Raw genomic sequence first — 20,637 nt, 5'->3', positions numbered from 1 at the left:
CAGTGACACAGCAGTGACACAGCAGTGACAGAGCAGTGACAGGGCAGTGACAGGGCAGTGACAGGGCAGTGACAGAGCAGTGACACAGGGCAGTGACACAGAGCAGTGACAGGGCAGTGACAGAGCAGTGACAGAGCAGTGACAGCAGTGACAGAGCAGTGACACAGAGCAGTGACACAGCAGTGACACAGGGCAGTGACACAGAGCAGTGACAGAGCAGTGACACAGCAGTGACACAGCAGTGACAGAGCAGTGACAGGGCAGTGACAGGGCAGTGACAGAGCAGTGACACAGGGCAGTGACACAGAGCAGTGACAGGGCAGTGACAGAGCAGTGACACAGGGCAGTGACACAGAGCAGTGACAGGGCAGTGACAGGGCAGTGACAGAGCAGTGACAGAGCAGTGACACAGAGCAGTGACAGGGCAGTGACAGAGCAGTGACACAGAGCAGTGACACAGCAGTGACACAGGGCAGTGACACAGAGCAGTGACACAGCAGTGACACAGCAGTGACACAGAGCAGTGACAGAGCAGTGACACAGCAGTGACACAGAGCAGTGACAGGGCAGTGACAGAGCAGTGACACAGAGCAGTGACACAGCAGTGACACAGCAGTGGCAGAGCAGTGACACAGCAGTGACACAGCAGTGACAGAGCAGTGACACAGCAGTGACACAGCAGTGACAGAGCAGTGACACAGAGCAGTGACAGCCCTCAGGGCAGTGGCTGTGTGGGCTCCCTAGCCCTGTGCACGGAGCCTGCTGCAGTGAGGCGAGTCAGCAATGTCCTCTTGGATCTGAAGAGGGGTGCTATGGAAACCTGACTTGTTATTATATGGGAATGAAATTTATTATTTCGCTCTTCTGCCTCGGTTTGTGATTACGCCATGCAGCAATTTTTAGCCTTGGCAAGAGGGTGGCTCAGCATCAGACCAAAGATGCAGCTTCACTCAGTGTCTGCTGCAAATCCTGAGAGCGATGCTGTGTCTGGGGCAGCTGGGCAAATTCTCCTGCTGATTTATGAGTGTCATCCTTCTTGACGTTGCTGCGGTGTCCAAAGTTTACCGAGGATGTTTACCCAGAGTGTCTGTGGAGCCTGAGGAGGGTCAGGCTGCACTCTGGTGTCCCAAGCCTGCTTTGGGAGCCCTCCAGTCCCCGCAGGGCTCCGAGCTGTGGCTGGTGCTGGGCACAGGGCACCCTGCATGCCCTGGCTCCTTGGGCCACTCTGTCTGTGCCATTTTATTTGTCTTGGCCTTGCCTTGGTGTTTCCTTGCTCTTCTTTCCCTTTTAAACAAAGCAGATTTGCTGGTGGTTTGTGTGCGCCGCGAACACCCTCTTACACAATCACCCTCGTGGCTTTCTGGAGAATAGGGAAGAGTAATTTTGGATTTAATCATTGAACTGGCACAGTCCAAGGCAGTTACCTGAACCTGAAGTGGAGCATCAGCCTCCCCAGAGGCTCCTCAGCCAGCACTGTCTGTGTTTGAGTCACCCTGTGCCAGGGAGGGGGCTCAGCCTTGGGCTTCTGTTTTAACCAGCATGAATCAAAACAACAACAACAAAATCAGTTTGTTTTACTGTAGGGAAAACTTCCATGAACCAAGGGGTGTGAATTTGTCTTTTTTAAGATGTCTGTGTCAGCTCCAGGTGGGTCTCTCATGGTTCATTTTCCCTTTCTTGGTGGGTTTTTAACCGTGTGATGTGTGGGGACTTTGGGTGTTGGACTTACACCTGGAGTTCAGGTGAATCAACACAGGGTCTGTGCTGGGGAACTTTGGAAAAACTCTGAGCTGAGGAAGATTTAAATTGGCTAATTAAGAAAAGATTTCTAAGAGGAAGAATCAGTACCAGTGTCAGTCCCAGCATGTGCTTGTATGGGGAGTAGGCAACAATTTAATATATTTAATATCGTTAATATATTTAATATATTTATTTACATATATTTACATATATTTAAAAATATGTACATATTTGTAAATAGGAAGATGTCTCTTGGCTATGCACATGCAAAGAAAAAGAGAAGAACCATCACAAACAAGTCCCATGAAACCACCTCAGCCTTACTCTGAGTTCTCCAAAGGAATGGAGTGTTCCAGCCTTGTTCTGGTCCCGTATACAAGGGAATGGCCAGCCTTGGCTGAACCCCAGGCTGGGATGTTTTACCAGCCCATGGCAGATGGAGAAATCAAACAGGAGACTTTGGGATGTGCCCTGTCCTTTCAATGTGATGAAGAAATCAGGGGGAAAAGTGTCACAAAAAGGCAGGGAAGAGCTGCTTGCCAGAGAGGTGGAACAATTAAAGAAAGGGGGGCTGTAGCAGAAGGGGAATGCTGATTGTGAATCACAGCTGTCCGTGCCTTTGCTGCTGTCAGGGGGGAGTGGGCCAGGCTGTGTGTTTGTGCTGGCACCGAGGTCTCTGCAGTCACAGCCATACCCTGTTTAGCTTTGCTACTCTTTGGAGGAGCCGTGCCAGGACTGATTGGAATCCCCCAGGCAGGCCTTCAGAAGGTCTTTTAAAACTGGTGGGATCAGAAACCCTCGCTTGGTCTCCAGAGAAATTGGCTTTGTTTGAAAACAAGATCCACGGTAGGATGCTGAAGTGTGTGAGATGTTTTGTACAGCAGTGTTTAATGGGATCAGGATATGGATACCTCCCAGTAGTATTTGCAGGTATTAAATCGTTAAGAAGATTAGCAGAGTTGCAAGAGCTTTTATTTTTCTCCTCTAGACAGTTTATTCCACATAATGATGTTCTTCTAAAAGGATTAGAGGCATTGGTCCTGTGAGAGAAGGGAATAGGCACTGTGGTGGTCCTCCCTTTAGCAGATCCCTGACAGGACCTGTAGTCTGAAGTGAATGGAATTATCCTTCCTCTGATTCCTCAGAGAAAAACCACAGAATCACGGAGTGGTTTGGGCTGCAGGGGACCTTAAACACCATCTCATTCAGGGACACCTTCCGCTAGACCTGGTTGCTCCACGACCCGTCCAGCCTGGCCTGGGACACTGCAGCTGAGTCTGGATTGTGTTTTTTGTTTGAGGGAGACTCTCTTTCCCCGGGCTGAGCAGGGAGGGCAGCCTGCAGCAGCAGCAGCTCCCCGTGGCAGTGGGATGTGGGTCCAGCACCAGCTCTGTGCCTGCTCTGCTTCCACCAGGAGCAGGCTGGGGCTCCTTCCTCCAGCCTGTGGAATGGCTGCTGTGCTCTCCTCCTCTTTCTGCTGAGGCTGGGTTAAAAAGATGCTCTGGAGATAAGCTGTCCTTGTCCTGGAGCACGTGTGACTTGCCCACAGCTGTGGATAACCTGGGTGCCACACAAGGCCTGGCTCTGCCGGGGAGGGTGGAGGCTCAGAGCCTTTGTGTCCTGCCCCAAGGCAGCGTGGAGGTTCTCGTTGTCCCTGAGGAGGAGCACACCCGTGTTGGCTCTTTCTAGAGCCCCACGTGTCCCCTGAGCTGCAGCACGAGCCCTTTGGGGCACAGCAGGCTCTGTAGATGCTGGAGGGCTGCACAGGAGCTGCACAGGAGCTGCACAGGAGCTCTTTTCCAGCCAGCACAGCCAAGCCCAGCAGGGTCTGACCGAACCAGAGGTCAGAGGTAAATTGTTCCTGTCGCTCTGGACAGGTGGAGATCAGTCCAGGCCAAGGGGAAGGGTTGAGCTGAGGGGAGCAGTGCAAGCAGGTTATCTGGAGGTCAGCTGCATCTTTCCAGGAGAAGCCTGAAGCATTCTTCCAGAGCTCTTTCCAGGGATCTGTCCTTTGGTCTCCACCCCATACCTCCAGATATGTTGCAGAGTGGATTTCTCAGCCCCTGATACTTGGCAGAAGCGTGGACAATAACTCTTCTCAGGCAGATCACGTTAAAGTTTTGGCTCTCTCCTGTCTGGAGTTCAGGTTTTCAAAGGAATGGGTAGAACTGGATGTCCGAGTCCTGCTGAACCCAGGAGATCCAGACCCTTCCTGGCTGTGGGGTCAGGCTCGTGTCATTCCAGCTGTGTCACTGCTGAGGAGTCACTTGTGTCACTTGAATCCCTGGAATTTCCAGGGGCTGTTGGATATTTTAGTGTACAGCACGTGGGTGGATGCCTGCATGGGTCTGCTGGTCAGGGTGGGTCCAGAGGAGGACCTGAGCAGGCTTCTGTGCACTGGAGAGAGCCAGAAATGTGCATCACCTGCACGTGATCTCACTCTGAGGAGTAGATTTAGGTGGGATATTGGGAAGAAATTCCCCCCTGTGAAGGTGTGGAGGCCTGGAAGTGTCCAAGGCCAGGCTGGAAGGTGCTTGGAGCACCCTGGGTTAGTGGAAGGTGTCCCTGCCATGGCAGGGGGTGGAATTGGATGGTCTCTTTTTCATTTTCCACCCAAGCCATTCCAGGATTCTATGAACTTTGCAGGAATCAGATGGTTTTCTGTCTCCCAGACCTGTTCTGCTAGAGGGGCAGCTGAGGCCCAGGCAAGCTGCTCCTTTTCCTCTGTACCTGCTCTGGGGCCTCTGAACATCAGCAGAAATATTCTGACTGCATCACAGAAGACTTTGTAATGCTGAAAGGAAGCAGCCCAACCACACACATTATTAATGCCAGAAACATGCAAATGGCTTTTGTACGGGAACCAGCAGCTCTATATTGGGTTCTAATTGGGTTTTGTTTTCAGAAGGAAGATATTTAAGGTTCTATACTGAACATGCTGCAAAAACATTGAGAGCAGAGCCCTCCAACCCAAACAAGCACGTTGGAAAAAGGCTGGGGAGCTCGGATCATGTCAGCACAGACAGGGGGATTAGGGAGGCCTGTCCTTTGGCCTCTTCAGGCCAGGTCCCTGTGCTCTGTCTGTCCCTGGCTCTGGGGTCTGCCCTGCCCTCTGATTTACAGCACTGAGCATCAACCAGAGCTGCTGCTTATGGAATTCCTCGAGTGTTTCTGTTCCAGTAGGGATTTGTGGGCCTGACTTTGAGTTATGGAGCCTTTGTGCTAGAGAGATGTTTACAGCTACACGGTGACTTGGATTTCTCCCATGGATTCCTGGAAACGCTGTTATCTCAAGCTTCAGGAGGAACTTCTGCACAAAGACCACCCAGGACTCAGAGCTACCTGCCACCAGAGCCCCTCTGCTGCCCCTGCTCCTGCAGGGAGGCTGAAACTGGGCACGGGTTGGGCTGAGCCCTGAGCACCTGGCAGGGCTGGATCCGCTGTGGAGCAGCAGGGATGGAGACATCCTCACCAGCAGAGATTCTGGTACCTTCAGCCTGGTGGACAGCAGAGTTCTGCCCTGGTTTCTGCTGGGGCAGCATCCCTGCTGAGGGCCTGCAGGATTCTCCCTGGTACTGCTGGACTCACTTCACTCCTTCCCTTCCTGCTGCTGGTTCAGGCTGCCAGGCGTTTCCTTCCTTCCTCCCCAGAGCTGGCTCTGCATCCACTGCTGTCCGTGCTCCTGCCTTGCTTCAGAGGCTGTTTTGAGTTTTATTTTGGACACCAGTTGCGCTGTTATCCTGCCAGTTAGTGATCACTGCACGAGGAGAGGACAATGTCCCTGTTCTGTCACCTGCCCCACGGCCAGACCACCAAACCAGTGTAACCAGCAAACCAGTTTAACCAGCAGACCTGTAGGACCACAGTGGGAAGCAGCTCCTTTTGCTGCTGTGACAAATGCTGCTTTTCAGAGGGGATGGAGAAACACCCCTGGTCCTTGTCTCTCCTGGGATTTCCTCTAGCACAAGAAAAAATTGGACACCTGGAAGAAATGTGGGAGCAGTGGGAGCCTGGCTCTGTCCTGGCTCTGGGGGAGGGCAGGGGAGCTGGACATTGGGATGTGGCTGAGCAGAGCTGGACATTGGGATGTGGCTGAGCAGAGCTGGACATTGGGATGTGGCTGAGCAGAGCTGGACAGTGGGATGGGACTGGAGCAGAGCTGGACAGTGGGATGGGACTGGAGCAGAGCTGGACAGTGGGATGTGGCTGAGCAGGGCTGGACAGGGATGTGGCTGAGCAGAGCTGGACATTGGGATGGGACTGGAGCAGAGCTGGACATTGGGATGGGGCTGAGCAGGGCTGGACATTGGAATGGGACTGGAGCAGAGCTGGACAGTGGGATGGGACTGGAGCAGGGCTGTGCTCTGGGCAGGAGCTGGCCCAGCGTTACATAACGCACCAGAGACACGTTCAAGTGATTAATTTGAGGCTCTGGCAGCCGCTTCCCTGTAATAATATTTTAAACATTACTTTTCCACTGGCCCTTGCCAGCGATCGTTATTTTGCGCTGTGGAGGCTGTAAAATTTCACTTCAAGGATGGGTTTCACTCCCGTTACAGAATGTGTCTGGAATGTGCAGATGTTTCCTTCGGGGAATAGGGAGCCAATGGGCTCTAACACATCAGCCCTGCGGGGAGGACTCGGCGTGCTGAGCAGCCCTATTCACAAAATCCCAAACAAACACACACGGGGCCCACGAGCTGCACCCGCACCGGGCACGTGGCTCCCAGCCTGGGCATGGAAACCCGGGCTCTGCTGGGCTGGGATGGTCACAGAGGGGTCCCTCGGGGGTCCTACACAGTCCCACGTATTCCTGATTTCTGGAGGAGTTGTGCAAGGCTTTGGCTGGCTGGGTGCTTGGAATGACGTGGTCGCTGAGGTGCCTTCCAGCCCAAACCATTCTGTTGGTTTTGAACTGGAAGAGGGCAGGGTTAGATGGGATGTTGGGAAGAAATCCTTGACTCAGAGGGTGGCAAGGCCCTGGCACAGGTTGCCCATCCCTGGAAATGTCCAAGGCCAGGTTGGACAGGGATTGGAGCACCCTGAGGTAGTGGAAGGTGTTGGAATTGGAGCTGGATGAGTTCAAGGTCCCTTCCAACCCAAACCATTCTGGGGTTCCATCATTAACCTCCCACAGGTACCCAAGGGTTGTGCATGTCAAGGACAAAGCAGCTGCTGTGGATGTGCCAGAATTAGAGAAAATGGGAAAATGGGGTTTAATTGCACAAAAAATAGTTTGCGTGGAGAGCGGAGAAGACTGAAAATTGCTTTTTATGGAACAGCTTCAAATTAAGGAGCTTCAAATGAAGGCTGTAACCATCCCTGAGGGATATGTGGTAGGGCTGGTCCTCTTTTAATAGGATGATGCAGCAGAGCATTAATTTTTTTTACTTCTCTAATTTTCTCTTTCCTTATCGTCCTCACTGCAAAGAAGGGGAGAACAAAACATTGGGGCATCAGGGCCTTAAGGAGGAGCCTTAAAGGGTCAGCCATGGGCACAGGGAAAGCTGCAGAGGGACTTGGGAGAGACAGGACGAGGGGGAATGGCTTCACACCAGACAGGGAGTGTTAGGTGGGATACTGGGGAGAAATTCCTCCTGTGAGGGTGGTGGAAACACTTCCAGGGCACATGTTGCCCAGAGAAGCTGTGGATGCTCAAAACTCTGCCTCTGGCATTGTGAGAGCCTGAAGGAGAAGTGGAAGCTCGTACAGAAAATGAATATACAAGATAGAAAAGAGAAATGTTGGTTGTGGTGAGCGTGGGCTCAGCTCAGGCCCATTGAACACTGATGAGCAGAAGAATGTTAAGGAAAAGTCTCTGTCCAGCAAGGCTGAGAGGAGTAAAGAGTTTTTCAAGTATATTGGGAATTAAAGGAGTTAGATGATACTGGTCTCTTAATAGATGAACATGGTCAAATTATCAATGAAGATACAGAAAAGGCAGCACAGCTCAGTAAATATTTCTGTTTTCTCTTTGGAAAAAAGCCAGGTGATGTATTTGTATCATATGAGGATGATGAAACACTTTCCACTCCAACAGTAACCGAGGAGGATGTTAAACAGCTGCTATTAATGTTAGACCTTCTTAAACCAGCAAGTTCAGATATTTTGCATCCAAGAATTTTAAAAGATCTGGCTGAAGAGTCCTCTGGGCTATTAATGTTCACTTTTAATGGATTTTTGGGCCTTAGGGAGATTCCCAGGGACTGGATCAAAACAAACATGGTGCCAGTGTTAACAGAAGGTAAATGGGGTGGTACAAACATCTATTAGCCCAGTGTCCTGATTTTCTGTCCCAGGGAGAATCAATGCTGTGCCTAGCATGGCATTAGCTAAAAATTAAAGGGGATGGTGTAATTAGTGGCAGTCAACGTGGAAAATCCACTTATGGAAAATACATCTCCCAAACCTCTGCCCTTTAAGTAACTTTGCAGATGGAGGAGCAGAAGATGCTGACGTTGATGTAATACACATCTGATTTCTGCAAGAAGTCAGAATTTGAATTCTGAGTCAAGCTTTTGAGTTTGACTCAATGTCACATGTATTTGTGACATTGGAATGAAAAAAGTCAACACTACAGATGTTAAAGGGATTAAATATTGGCTTAGAATGTTTCATAGAATGATAGACTTGACCCAAAATTGTTTGGGTTGGAAAACACCTCAAGGCCTTCCAGTTCCAGCCCCCTGCCATGGGAAGGGACACTTCCCACCAGATCAGTTTGCTGCAACCCAAACCTTTCAATGATTCTCACTCTTTATGTGAGATGGGAACATCCTGTGGCAGGCTGGGAGCTGCCTGCTCGGGCTTGGTGCAGGAATAGCTGTGTGGAACCTGAGTGGAACCTGAGGATTGCAGTGTTTGAGCTGTTGGGATAAGCCATGGAAGTGTTTGAGCTGTTGGGATAAGCCATGGGGAGCAGCCCCGACATCAGGGCTGCAGGTAAAGCACCCCTGGGTCGTGCTGCAGCCGTGGTTTGGCCGGGCCTGGGGGTCTTTGCTTTTGCTCCCAGCCCTCCTGCTCTGGGGGTTTTCTGTCACAGGCAGTGGCTGTGGGCTCAGGGCTGTGCTCAGCATCACAGGGCAGCACCAAAGTTTAATTTGGGCTGGTTTTAAACATATCAAGTACTAATCTGACAGCCCCAAATCCGTGAGTTTTCCCTCTGGGAGGAAGATAAGTCAAGAGGCTCATCAGCTCCCCAGCACAGGCTGTGCTGCAAAATCCTGCTCAGAGTTGGTTTCCTTTGCTGACAACGCTCTGCCAGGCCTGGACCTGAGTGGGTTTTCCTTTCTCTTCTCCTTTTCCCCACCAGTGTTTTGAGGGAACATCCCATGCTGGAGCTGAAGGATGTTGGTGAGAGCCTGAAACAGGGAGCCTCTTCAATGAAATGTTGGTAGAACTTATTGGAGGTGAAAATCAAGTGACAGACAGGGCTAAAATAGACACAAAACTGTTTTTCCTCAGCAGGAACGTGGAAAATTGGAGGTGTTGGAGTGGGCTGTTAGCTAAAGGCTGATCAGATTGGGACTGCCAGCTGTGAAGGGGAAAGGTTTGGGTGTTCCCTGCCCTGGGAGGGACAGTGCAGGTCTGGGGACAGGGACAGTGGGAGGCTGTGACTGAGGCAGGTCCTGGCAGGTCAGGGTGGAGCCAGGCTGGTGCCATCCCCATCCCTGTGCTCCATGTGCCTGCAGGTGCTGTGGGCTGGGAATTTGGGAGCAGCACGTGGAGCTCAGGCTTTGCAAAGCACTCAGGGGGAAATGGCCAAACCCCTTTCCTGGTCTGCTCAGCTCTGTGCTGCTCCAGCAGTGGCAGGGCTGTGGTGGCACTGTCCCTCAGCCACCTGGTGGCTTTGCCATGAGGCTCTGCTGTGTTTCTGGACCCTCTGTGTGTCTGCCTTACCTGCCATGAGAGGCTTTGCTGCTGTTTCTCCTAAATCCCCAATCCTTTGTGAGCTCCAGGGCTTGGAGCAGCCTGGTCCACCCTTGGAGCATCCTGTTCCACCAGGAACACCTTGTGGAAGGTGTCCCTGCCTGTGGCAGGAGGTGGAACTGGACAATCCTGAAGGTCCTTCCCACCTACACCATTCCAGGACTCCCTGATCCCCTGTGAGGGCTGTTTTGCTGCTTGAGGCTTTGTTTTCCCTTTGTTTGTGCTGCTGGTGCCTGACAACGCACTGACTGTTCTGTGTGAGGAATGGGAGAGCTATTTCCCAGCTGTTTGAAGAAGTGGCTTTTGATCTGATACTGCCTTATCAGTCTCACATTCTCTCAGCTGGGCTGTGCTCTGAGCTCGGCTCAGAAGTGCCATGAAGGTTTTGACAGGTCTCTCTGTGTTTTGGAGGGTCAGGCAGTGCCTGGTTTGTGAATCTCATTCTGTGTCAGTGATGCCCAAATTGTTCCCCTGTTCCTTTTGGGGTACAAAACACAGATTCCCCAGAAGGTTTCCAAGGAGCAGCCTTTGCCAGTGTTTGCAGATGGGATGTGTGCTCTGGAGAGGCTTCCTGGAGTTCTCCATGTCCCTTGGCTCCACTCCCCTGTCAGCTCAGTGTCACATCCCTGTGATCAGTCCAGCATTACCCCGAGCCCCCTGTGAGCCCTGCCTGTGGACTGCAGAATTTACAGTGCTAGGGCTAAATAGCATTGGGGTTTTACTGTTTCTCACATCCCTAGAGGACAGCTGTCCAAGGAAGAGCTTCACCTACAAACTAAATACAAATTGAGTCATAAAAAACCAGGATACGAAGATTATCTACGCCATTCCCTGTCCCAGTGGTGAGTTAATATCAGCAATACCTAAACATTTATTGAAAACTCTTCACTTTGTGTAAGGAAGATTAAGCACTGAGTGGCTCAGCTGTGTAATCCCTAAATTACAGCTTGCAGAGGGCTCCCTTTTTATGGTGAAATCAAATGTTCCTGGGCTCCCAGCAGGCTGGCTTGGGGACGTGCTGGCTTTTCAGGAGAGCAGAGCTGGGCACTGGCATTGCTGTGTGTTGGCACACAGGACGTGGAGCAGAGGAGTTTTGGGGAAGAGGTGGGGATCTGCATGGAAAGGACTTGGCTTTGGGCTGCCGTGGGATCTGCTTGAGCTGTGCCACGTGTGCTGGGAAGACACTTGGATTTATCACATCTCTGGTCGCTTTGCAGACTTTCCATGAGACAGATGAGTGTTTGCAGGGCTGACATTTCCCTGGCTGGAGCTGCAGACAGCTCGTTTACGTGCGGCGCTAATTATGGACATCAGCTTGATTGCAGAGCTGGGCTGCTGCTGCAGCTCCCTGCTCTTGCCATCTTTGCCCTGGTGTCACAGGGCTGAGGTTTCTCCTTGTTTTGGGCCACATGGAGGCACCCCTTGACAGTGAGGGAGGGAGCACGGCCGGTGCCAGCCCTGCTCGGTGCCAGCCCTGCTCAGTGCCAGCTCCAGGTCACTCAGCTGGCTCAGGAGGTGGGAGGGACCTCTCAGAACGGTGCCATCCCTGTGTCCCCCTCCCTGTCCTCCTGCAGCCCCTTCCTGGCCTCCCCAAGCTCCCTGGTGATGTCCCAGTGCCCCCCTCACCTTTGGGAGTTGGGAATGCAGGGGTGGAACCAGCTCAGGGTGAGGATGACCTGTAAGAGCAGCTGAGCTGTGGGTCCTGCATTTTGGGAGCCCCCTCGCAGCCCCTGGGATGGGAGGGATGGAGCACACGGTGCCATGGCTCCAGGACAGCCCTGCCAGAGCGTGACGTCCTGCATGAGGTCACAGGTGCCCTTGTTCCAGCCCCCAGCCCTGCTGGGCTCCACAGCCGTGTTTGGGAAAGCCTGCAGGAGCTGCAGGGCTGTGAGGAGCTGCTCCTGGAGCACAGGGCCCTGCAGACAGCTCCCACCTGCAGGGAGCCCTGCTCCTGCCCCTGCTGGGGCTGCCCTGCCCGTGCTTTCAGTGCCCTGTCCATGGCTGGGGTGCCCTGGCTGTGGCAGAGTGCCCTGGCTGTTGTGAGGATGTTCTGGCTGTGGTTGGGGTGCCCTGGCTGTGGCAGGGGTGCCACAGCTGTGGTTGCAATGCTCTGACCATGCTTGGGACACCCTGGCTGTGCTGGGGATCCCTTGGCTGTGGCAGGGGTGCCCTGGATGTGGTTGGGATGCCCTGGCTGTGGCTGGGACACCCTGGCCATGGTTGGGATGCCCACTGTGGCACGGGTGCCATAGCTGCAGTTGCAATGCTCTGACCATGGTTGTGACCCCCTGGATGTGGCTGGGATGCCCTGGCTGTGGCTGGGATGCCCTGGTTGTGATGCCCTGACCATGGCTGTGACCCCTGGCTGTGCTGGGGGTCCCCTGGCTGTGGCAGGGTGCCCTGGATGGGGTTGTGACCCCCTGGCTGTGGCAGGGTGCCCTGCCTGTGCGTCCTGCCGTGTTTGCAGCCTCAGCTCCTGCGTTTGCTCCAGGACAGGAGCAGAGGGACTGTGTCACCTGGGGTGCCCCGAGCTCTCAGCTCAGCCTCAGAGCCCCTTTGCTGAGCTGTGGCCCGGCCTTGCTTTGCTGCTGCCCATCCAAGGGTTTTGTTGTGAGGGCTCTGCTCTCTTCAGAGCACAGGCTGTACAGAGCATGGCAGAGATGCTCATCTCGCCTTGCATTTCTTATCAACCATCAGGATTTTGCTGTAGGAAGAAAAGCATTCCATTTTTAGCTGCATTTTTGTGAAAAAGGCTTTTGGGGCAAATTCCTCGGAGAGAGCCAAGGGCTTGGGCCAGCATTTGAAACTCATAAATTCAGAGTGAACAAATAAATTGTCATGGTGCTGTGACAGCCTCGGGGAGATGAGGGTGCTCACAGCTGCCTGCCACCAGGGAAAGGCCCCTCTTGGTGCTGGGCTGCACTCTTGGGGGAGATGTGTGGTGGAGCTGGACTCCTTTTGCTGTGGAAAATCCCTGCTCAGCATGACTGAAAGCAGTAACGGGGTGAGGATCTCCATGAGCTGTTCCCTCCTGTCTGTGTTGAAAGCTCCTGGTGCAGGAGAGCTGTGAGGCTGTTCCTGCCAGGCAGGGTGTCCCTGCCCTGCTGCAGGACCACAGCATTGCTCCCTGTGCCCAGCACACAGGAAAATCTGTGCTTATTCACATTTCCAGAACCATTTGCGGAAATAATCTCTATCATCACCTCTGCACACGAGTGCTGCTGCTTCTGCTCTGCTTCCTTGGAGAGGTGCAAGCCAAAAGACGAAGGAAAAAAGGAATCTGATCAGCAAAAACCTGTAATTTTTCCTGGCTCGTGCAGGCAAAAGCACACAGAGTTTTTCCTGCTCTTTTCTCAAAGTCTGTTCTGTGTGTCAGGCAGGATCAGCTCCGTGCTGCCTTTTGTTCCTGGAGACAGGCAAGTGTTTGCCATGGCAACGTGGGAGGCAGCCCTGGGGCTGTGCAGGGCATCTCTGGGGCGGTTTGTGGGTCTGGCAGGGGATGGAAAGCTCTGGAAGCTTCTCTGAGTCTCACCAGCCATCTCACATGTCCCTGTGTCCCTGTGTCCCTTGTTCCCACTGGTCACAGGGTGTGGAACGGTGCAGCCTGGCTTCTCACAGAATCCTGGAATGGTTTGGGTTGGAAAGGACATCAAAGCCCACCCAGTGCCAGCCCTGCCATGGCAGGGACACCTTTCACTGTCCCAGGTGCTCCCAGCCCTGTCCAGCCTGGCCTGGGCACTGCCAGGGATCCAGGGGCAGCGTGATGGGGTCAGAAATGGGAGCAGTGCTGGGCTGTGCTGTGTTTCCCTGGCCCCTCTGGGGCTTTGGTGCCCCACAGGAGCCTCGTCCTTGGAGGTGGCTCAGCCCTGGAGCTGCTCTGGGCCGTGCTCTGCCCCAGGGCACGGGCTCCTCTCCCTCAGACGCCTCTCCATCTCTGGATGCTTTTCCCATTACTGTTCTGGCAGGGCTCCCTGCTCCGGAGGGGCTGGGGAAGCTTTGCCCTCGCTCTGCCTCCCTCCCTTTTTGTGAGATGGAGGCAGAGCGGGCCCACAAATGACATAATGGGAGCGTGACATCAGGCTTGGCAGCCCCTGCTCCGCCGAGCCCTGTGTGTTCTGTGGAGTGAGGGAGCAAACAGCAGTGCCCAAAACCATGGCAGTGTGCAGGAATAACCCCCGGGCTGGCACTGAGGGGGCTGCTGGGCATCAGAGAGGGATGGAGAGGGTGACATTGAGCCCTCCTGCTCCCTCCTGCTGCCCTCAGTCCTCTTGTTCCCTCCCTCCTCCATCAGCGCTGCTGCAGGGAGATGAGAACGGAGCCAGTTCTTGGTGCCTTTTCCCCCAGGAAATTCCCCCAGAATTCCCCAAGTCCTTGGGCAGCTGTTGGGCTGGTGGATCCACCTCAGGCTCTCTGAGCTGGGCTGTGGGTATGACAGCCTAGGGATGCACCAGCATCACACAGGGAGTGCTGGCAGGGCTGGGATGGAGCTGGAGGCTCCCAAGGCTCAGGCTGACGCCTTCATTACTGAATATTCCCTTATTTCCCAAAGCTTCACCATCCTCACTGAGCCACCTCCCTTTCCCAGGGTGTTTGACTCTCTCCCTGAGCTGGAGGTGGAACGTGGCAGTGTGGGGAGCTCTCAGGGACACAGTTTGAGTCCTGTGCTGTAGCTTGGTGAGTTCTGGTGCCCCATGTCCCACAGAATGACACTGCATGGCTCCATCTTACAGCTGTGGATGCTGAGGCAGGGCTGAGCAGTTGTGGCTGGTGGCTGCTCTTCTCCAGGAGGCACAGCGTGTTCCCAAAGTCCCTGAGCGACAGGAAAGGACATTTTCCCTTCCCCTCACGAGGAGGGCGTCAGGCTGTGTGTGCAGAGAATGTCAATGCAGAGCCTTGTTTGCTGCTGGCTTCGGCTCTGCCTCGAACCTGCTCTGAATTTCCTCTGCCTGGCAGTGGGCTGGGAAAACACACTCGTGGCAGTTTGTGGTGCCGCCAGGCTCAGCTCTGTCCCAGCCTTTGCCTTGGCTTTTATTGCTCAGTGCTTCCTGGTTTGGTTTTTCTCTGCAGCCCAGCTTGGTTCCCGTGCCAGGAAGGCACAAGATGATTTTCCATGCCTGTTGCAGAGGGAGCAGTGGGAGAGGGCAGCTCCACCACCACTCCTCACTTGTCCCAGCTGTCCTGTCACCTCAGCTCTGCTTCCTCTGCACCCAGGAGGTCAGGGAGGGTGAAACTGAGGAGTTTTATGCCAGTTCCTCATGGCATCACGAGGGCAAGCAAACAGCAAGGGAGTCACCCTGGTTTGTGGGTACCAGCGGGTGCCTGGCCGGGGTGGAGCCCAGCAGGGTCTGTGGGTGTGGGGGACAGCTGGGAGCCAAGGGCTGGGGATCCTGGGCACCTCTGAGCTGTGGAGGGGTGGCAGAGTGCCAGGGGTAATTGCAGCCTCCGGGGTGCAGCCTGTGGAGCTGAGCCCCTGGAGCAGCTCTGCACACCGGGCTGAGGCTCAGGGTGGTCAGAGGGGTGAGCTCAGCTCATCTCCCTGATCTGGGATTGGAGTGTGCAGGATGCCAGCCAAGCTCCTGTAAAAGGACAGCAAGGAGCCCTCTCCAGCCGTGAGACACAGCACAAAGACAGCACCGAGTGTCTGACACCTTCCAAGCTCCCCTTGCCCCTCGCTCCCCCTGCAGCCAAGGAACACCTTGGAAGAGGCTCTTGGAAATGGCAGAGCCCTGTTTTTGTAGCAGCTGAATGGTTTGTTTTGGAGGGTTTGCTTGTCTGGGCGAGGAGCAGGAAGGCATCTGAGCTGAAACTCCCATTTCCTGTCCTTGGACTGGGGGTGCTGCCTGAAAACCAAATGGGCGACTTCCAGGTATTTCAGAGGAGAAGGGAAATGTTTGTGCTGGTCTCCCTTAGGGTGGCTGGTTGGAGGTCTGGTCCTTCCCCACGCAGGTGCAGTAGGGACAGGGGGTTCAGAGTACAGAAATGCTCAGGGGAGGTGGATTTGGGGCATCCCTGGGAGGGTCTGTCCTGGCTGGAGCACCTGGGTTCCAGTCCCAGCTGTCTCTGTGCTCATCCTCCAGTGGGAGCTGGAAGCAGCTTTGGGGGTGGCTTTGCTGTCCCTGTGCAGAGGGGTCTCAGCCAGGGATGCTCTGTGCTCCTGCCCTGCTGTCCCAGCTGCTCTGATCCCCATATTTTTGTTAATGTCCTTTTTCTAATGGATTTACTGAGCTGGTATTTTGCACATTTCTTGGACTTCTGTATTGGTGTTGCTGGTGAACTCTTCTGAATCTGCTCTCAGCTTGGCAAATAACTCCCAGGCAGCAAAATCAGGGAAAATAAACCTTTTAAAGAGACATCCATCCCTGTCACTTATCCCCAGTTTCCTGGAATCGTACGTCATTTTCCTGCCAGTTTGGCAGAATTCTTTTCATTTGGATAAATGAAGTTTAAATGTCAGATCAAACCAAGAAATAATTGATTAAGGGGTAGGAATAACAGCTGAGACAGCCAGGAGAAGTGAGGGGAGGTGTTTGTAGGAAAAAAGGTGAGAAAGGAGTATGGCAGAGTGTGTCCAGCCCTGTGCTCTCCTGGGAGCTCAGCCAGAAGCCCATGAAGGGTGAGAACCATCACAGGGGCTTGCAGGAAGTGTTTGGATGCTGCTGAAGGGAAGTTTAGGCCAAAGGAGATTTTTCTGAAAACGAATAGTGAAGTTTGTTGGGAACAAGTGGAGACTGATGAGCGAAACTTTCGCTTCTCTGAGTGACATTTAAATGTGGGGAGGAGGATGCTGCGTGAGGAGAGAGCTGGGCTGGGCAGGGACACTTTGGTTTGGAAGAGCTGAAGGCTGTTGGTGTTACTGGGAGCAACTGGAGACTTTTTTAAGCAGTGTTCCTTTTAGAATGACAATCTGTCCTGATTTCAAATGGAAAATATTCTTTATTGCTACTTCTTCTTCCATTTTAAGCTTTTCCAAAGAGAGACAAAAAGATGTTTAAAATGTGGAGTTGACGCATCAATTGTGTAATTACTGATCAGGGCTTTGGCACCAGAAACACACTTGGAAGTTCATCATAAATTTTTCTCTAAGTTAATTACTACTTGAGTCTAAAGTACTTCTTAATGACTTCTTTGAACATAGATTAGACTTGAGTATCTTTTGAGAGGGTGCATCACATTTAGTACCACGTGTGGCATGGTGTAATTGCTCCAGGTGTGCTGCACACTGGGGCACATCCTGAGGCTCCTGATCTCTTTTTACAGGTTATACGAGCAGCAGATGCTTTATGGTTTTGGGAAAGGTGTTTTCTTTGGCTGGGAAAAATGCTCTGCCTTCAACACATCCCTTTTCCAGTCAGGATCCTGGCTGGGGTTTGGAGAGAGGCTCTTCTGAGCTCTGGTAATGGAGGTGTGACAAAGCAGGTTGAACGAAGGCTGAAAATGGTTTTATTTCTTTCCCTAGGGATCTTTCCAATAACAGGATCAGTGGTTTAGATGTTGAGCTCTTCAGAAGCCTGACTTCTCTGGCAAAGCTGTAAGTACTTGCTGTTCCCCCCAGTCCTCCCAGTGCCCCCAGCCCTGGCTCTGTTGCACTGCTTTGCTTTGTTCCTGCTCCTCCTCATCTCCCCAGCCCCCATGGTCCTGCCCATGGGCTCCCTCCCTGAGGCCAAATCACTCCAGTGATTTGGGAATTACTGGCATTTGGAGCTGGGCAGGGTTTGACCCTCCAGGATTTGACCCTCTGTACTGCTGGATGGAGAGGAGCTCATGGCCAGAAAGCAGAATTATCACGATTGGCACTGGAAGGAACCTTAAAGTACATCTTCCACTATCCCAGATTGCTCCAAGCCCCATCCAAGCTGGCCTTGGGCACTGCCAGGGATCCAGGGGCAGCCACAGCTGCTCTGGGCACCTGTGCCAGGGCCTGCCCACCCTGCCAGGGAAAAGCTGCACTGACAAGGAGGTTGCTTCTAACTTGATGAACTTTTCTGTCTTTTACAGAGATATAAGCCACAACCAGATTTCTACATTAGAAGATGGAATATTTGATAATTTATTTAATTTAAGTGAAATGTAAGTTCATCTTTGTTTCCCAGTTCTTTGTTCAGACCTTTCCTTGAAACGTCCCTTCCTTTCCTGCTGGGTGGGAGGCTGTGCTGACTTGGAGAGATGTTGGGCAGCTGCCCCCCCAAGCAGCTGCTTTTTGGGGTGTCTCCAGTCCCTTCCTCAAGCTGTGTGCTGCTCCTGGGTCCTGTTGTCCATCAGTCCTGACCTCTTCCTGCTCTCTGCCTCTGTCTCCTGGCATCTCCAGCCTCTGCTGTGCCTTCTTGTCTTCCTGGCTTCTCTCCCACAGCAGCTCTGCTGAGGTTCCTGTCTCTGACCATGGTCACACTGTGCTGTTTGCACGGTCACACCTTGGCCCTGGAGCAGCCTGGGAGGTCCTGGCTGAGGTGTCCAAGTCACTTGAAGAGGTTGTCCTTAAGGGATTCAAGTTGTCAGGTTTTGATTTTCAATTGAGGTCTTCTGATGCTAAGTGAAGGGAGGTGAGGGGAAGCCACACATTTCCAGGAGGGATCCCTGAAGTCACAGCCCAAATGGCAGTTCTGCCTCTGGGTGAGCCACAGGATTAATTAACCCTGTGCAAGCCCTCTTGGCCAGAGAGAAAAGCTCAGCCCCACATTGTCCCTGAGGACAGGGCACAAAGAGCACTCCCAGCTTTGCAGTTTGGCTCCCAGGTGGCTCTGGAAGGACAGGGGCCCAGGGAGCTGTCCCTGCTCAGCCTGGTGGCAGAGTGGTGCTCTCAGCCCAGGGTCAGGGCTGAGCCCTGCCAGCACCCAGCCCTGCTGGCATCAGCTCCACACCCAGCCCCAGCTCTGTCCTGCTCACAGCTGAGTGCCGAAGGCTGTCATTTGGATCAAGCTTAGCTGCAATTAAAGTTTCCCTCTTTTCACTGAACTGCTGCATGGAAACATTATCATTGACTTTGCATTTCTTTTTTTTGATAGATGAATTTTATTCTCTTAGCTGTTTTTAATGGGGCTGTAAATAGTCTCCCCGAGCAGGAGAGGCTGCCCTCATACCCTGGGGCTCTTGCATGGCAGATTTTTTTAGATATATGATTGTGCATGGCAGATTGTTTTAGATATATGATTGTGTCTGTCATTTGCTTCTAATTGCAACAATTATTTGTGGAGTTAAAAAAGTACTTGGAGTACTTGCCTAATTCTAGCCTCTAGAAAAATCACGTTAATTATTGCTTGATTCCCTATTCATTAACTCCTCTCCCAGTTATTCCAAAGCCTTTCAGTGGAGTGGCACAGATGGGAGCAGGGAGGGCTCTGCACACTGCTGTAATTAAAGCTTAGCACATGTCACATTAATCCCTAACTTGTTCTGATCTCCCTCTGACAGAAACTTAAGTTGGAATCCATTTGTTTGTGACTGCAAACTGTCCTGGCTGCCCCGCTGGGTGCAAGACAGGAAAGTGAGAGTCCTCGAGGCATCAGACACGAGGTGTGCCCACCCCCCTGAGGTGGCCAACCTGTCCCTCTTCGATGTCCTGTTCCTCAACAGCACCTGTGGTAAGGACAGGCTGAGGGGTGGGGCTGGCTGAGGGGGGCTGGTGGGCTCAGGGGCCTCTTCAGACCTCCAGTGAGCAGTTCTAATCTCATTAATCAGGTGTTGGTCACACACCCTGCTGCCCTAAGGACCAAGGCAGTCACACCAGGGCTGAGATGAGCCCTGGCCACAGAGCAGACACCACAGGACTGTGGCTCTGTGACCTGCAGCCCCAGGATGTCACTCTCGCAGGGTTTGAGCAGGCTGAGCTCAAGCACTGAACCTCATGGGAGGTGATGGCACCCGAGGACAAGCTGAGCTGGGTCTTTGCAGGTGGCAGGCTCCACTCTGGGAGAGAATGAACACTGCCCTGGTCTACAGCCACCTGCTCCAGGGGCACTTCACTGACTGCTTGGCCAGGAGAAGTGTCAGGCAGTGACCACTGGGAAAGGGAGAGCCCTAAGGAGACTGATCCTGCCTGGATGCTCGGTTATTCTGGAATGAGAGAGAGAGAGGGAGAGCAAGGGCTCCCTGTGGCAGGCAGCAGGCATCTCCTTTGATCTGGGGGCTGTGGCTGGGACAGGAGGATGCAGGGGTGAGGACCCAGAGCTGTGTGACAGGAGGATGCAGGGGTGAGGCTGAAGGACCCAGAGCTGTGTGACAGGAGGATGCAGGGGTGAGGCTGAAGGACCCAGAGCTGTGTGACAGGAGGATGCAGGGGTGAGGACCCAGAGCTGTGTGACAGGAGGATGCAGGGGTGAGGCTGAAGGACCCAGCTGAGGCTGGTGGCAGCCAGCTGAGCTGCCTGGTGAGGAACAGTGTTCCCCAGGACCAAAATCCAGGTGGTGGTTGTTCCTCTTCTCCCAACAAAGCTACCCCAGCTTGCAGCATCTTGCAGGAATTATCAAAGGGAAAAACACTTGGCGCTCTTACTGCTCTTGATAATTAGTTGTTCCCTCTTGAACTACTTCAAGCCAGTGTGGAAACAATAATGTGAGGCTGCCTTCTGGGTAATTCAGTGTAATGGGAGTGGGCTGGGACAGCCTGCCAGCTCCTGACAGCTCTCAGCGACCGGCAGGGGATGAAGAATGACCAGGCTGGTGGTGGAAAACAGAGCAGTTCCCGTGCCGTGCTCCTCTCCAGGGACTGTTCTTAGGAGAAGAGGCTCAGCGTTTGCAGGAGGGCCGTGGAGGAAGCTGGACAGCTGGATGGGTTTGATCTGGGAAGATCACACGAGGCTGGAGCTGTTGAGATGTTTGGGGGAGATGTTGTAGCAACAAGCAGCGGCGCAAACGTGGCCGGGCCACGTGGGCAGAGCTGGAGGGAGAGGCCCTGCCTGGGTGTTTGTGGCAGGGAGATGTCCCACCCCTGCAGGCCAGACACGGGGGATGACACTCAGAGGAATGAGCTGTTCCT

At 53.3% G+C, this 20,637-nt stretch overlaps 1 protein-coding gene across 2 annotated transcripts in view; it reads left to right on the top strand.

Moving 5' to 3' along the window:
* The window catches only part of PKD1 (polycystin 1, transient receptor potential channel interacting), an 82,599-nt gene that overhangs the window by 16,372 nt on the left and 45,590 nt on the right, over window positions 1-20,637 (top strand). For both annotated transcript variants that reach the window (XM_064390079.1, XM_064390078.1), the window contains exons 2-4: window positions 17,126-17,197; window positions 17,665-17,736; window positions 19,075-19,244. In XM_064390079.1, the coding sequence (XP_064246149.1) occupies window positions 17,126-17,197; window positions 17,665-17,736; window positions 19,075-19,244 (314 nt within the window). The remainder of the gene's footprint in view (window positions 1-17,125; window positions 17,198-17,664; window positions 17,737-19,074; window positions 19,245-20,637) is intronic.

The sequence above is a fragment of the Passer domesticus genome, chromosome 15 (genome assembly GCF_036417665.1).
Source record: "Passer domesticus isolate bPasDom1 chromosome 15, bPasDom1.hap1, whole genome shotgun sequence".
In the NCBI taxonomy this organism is placed as follows: domain Eukaryota; kingdom Metazoa; phylum Chordata; class Aves; order Passeriformes; family Passeridae; genus Passer; species Passer domesticus.
Note: the sequence above shows the minus strand (reverse complement) of the source record. Positions and strands in the feature narration are given on the sequence as shown.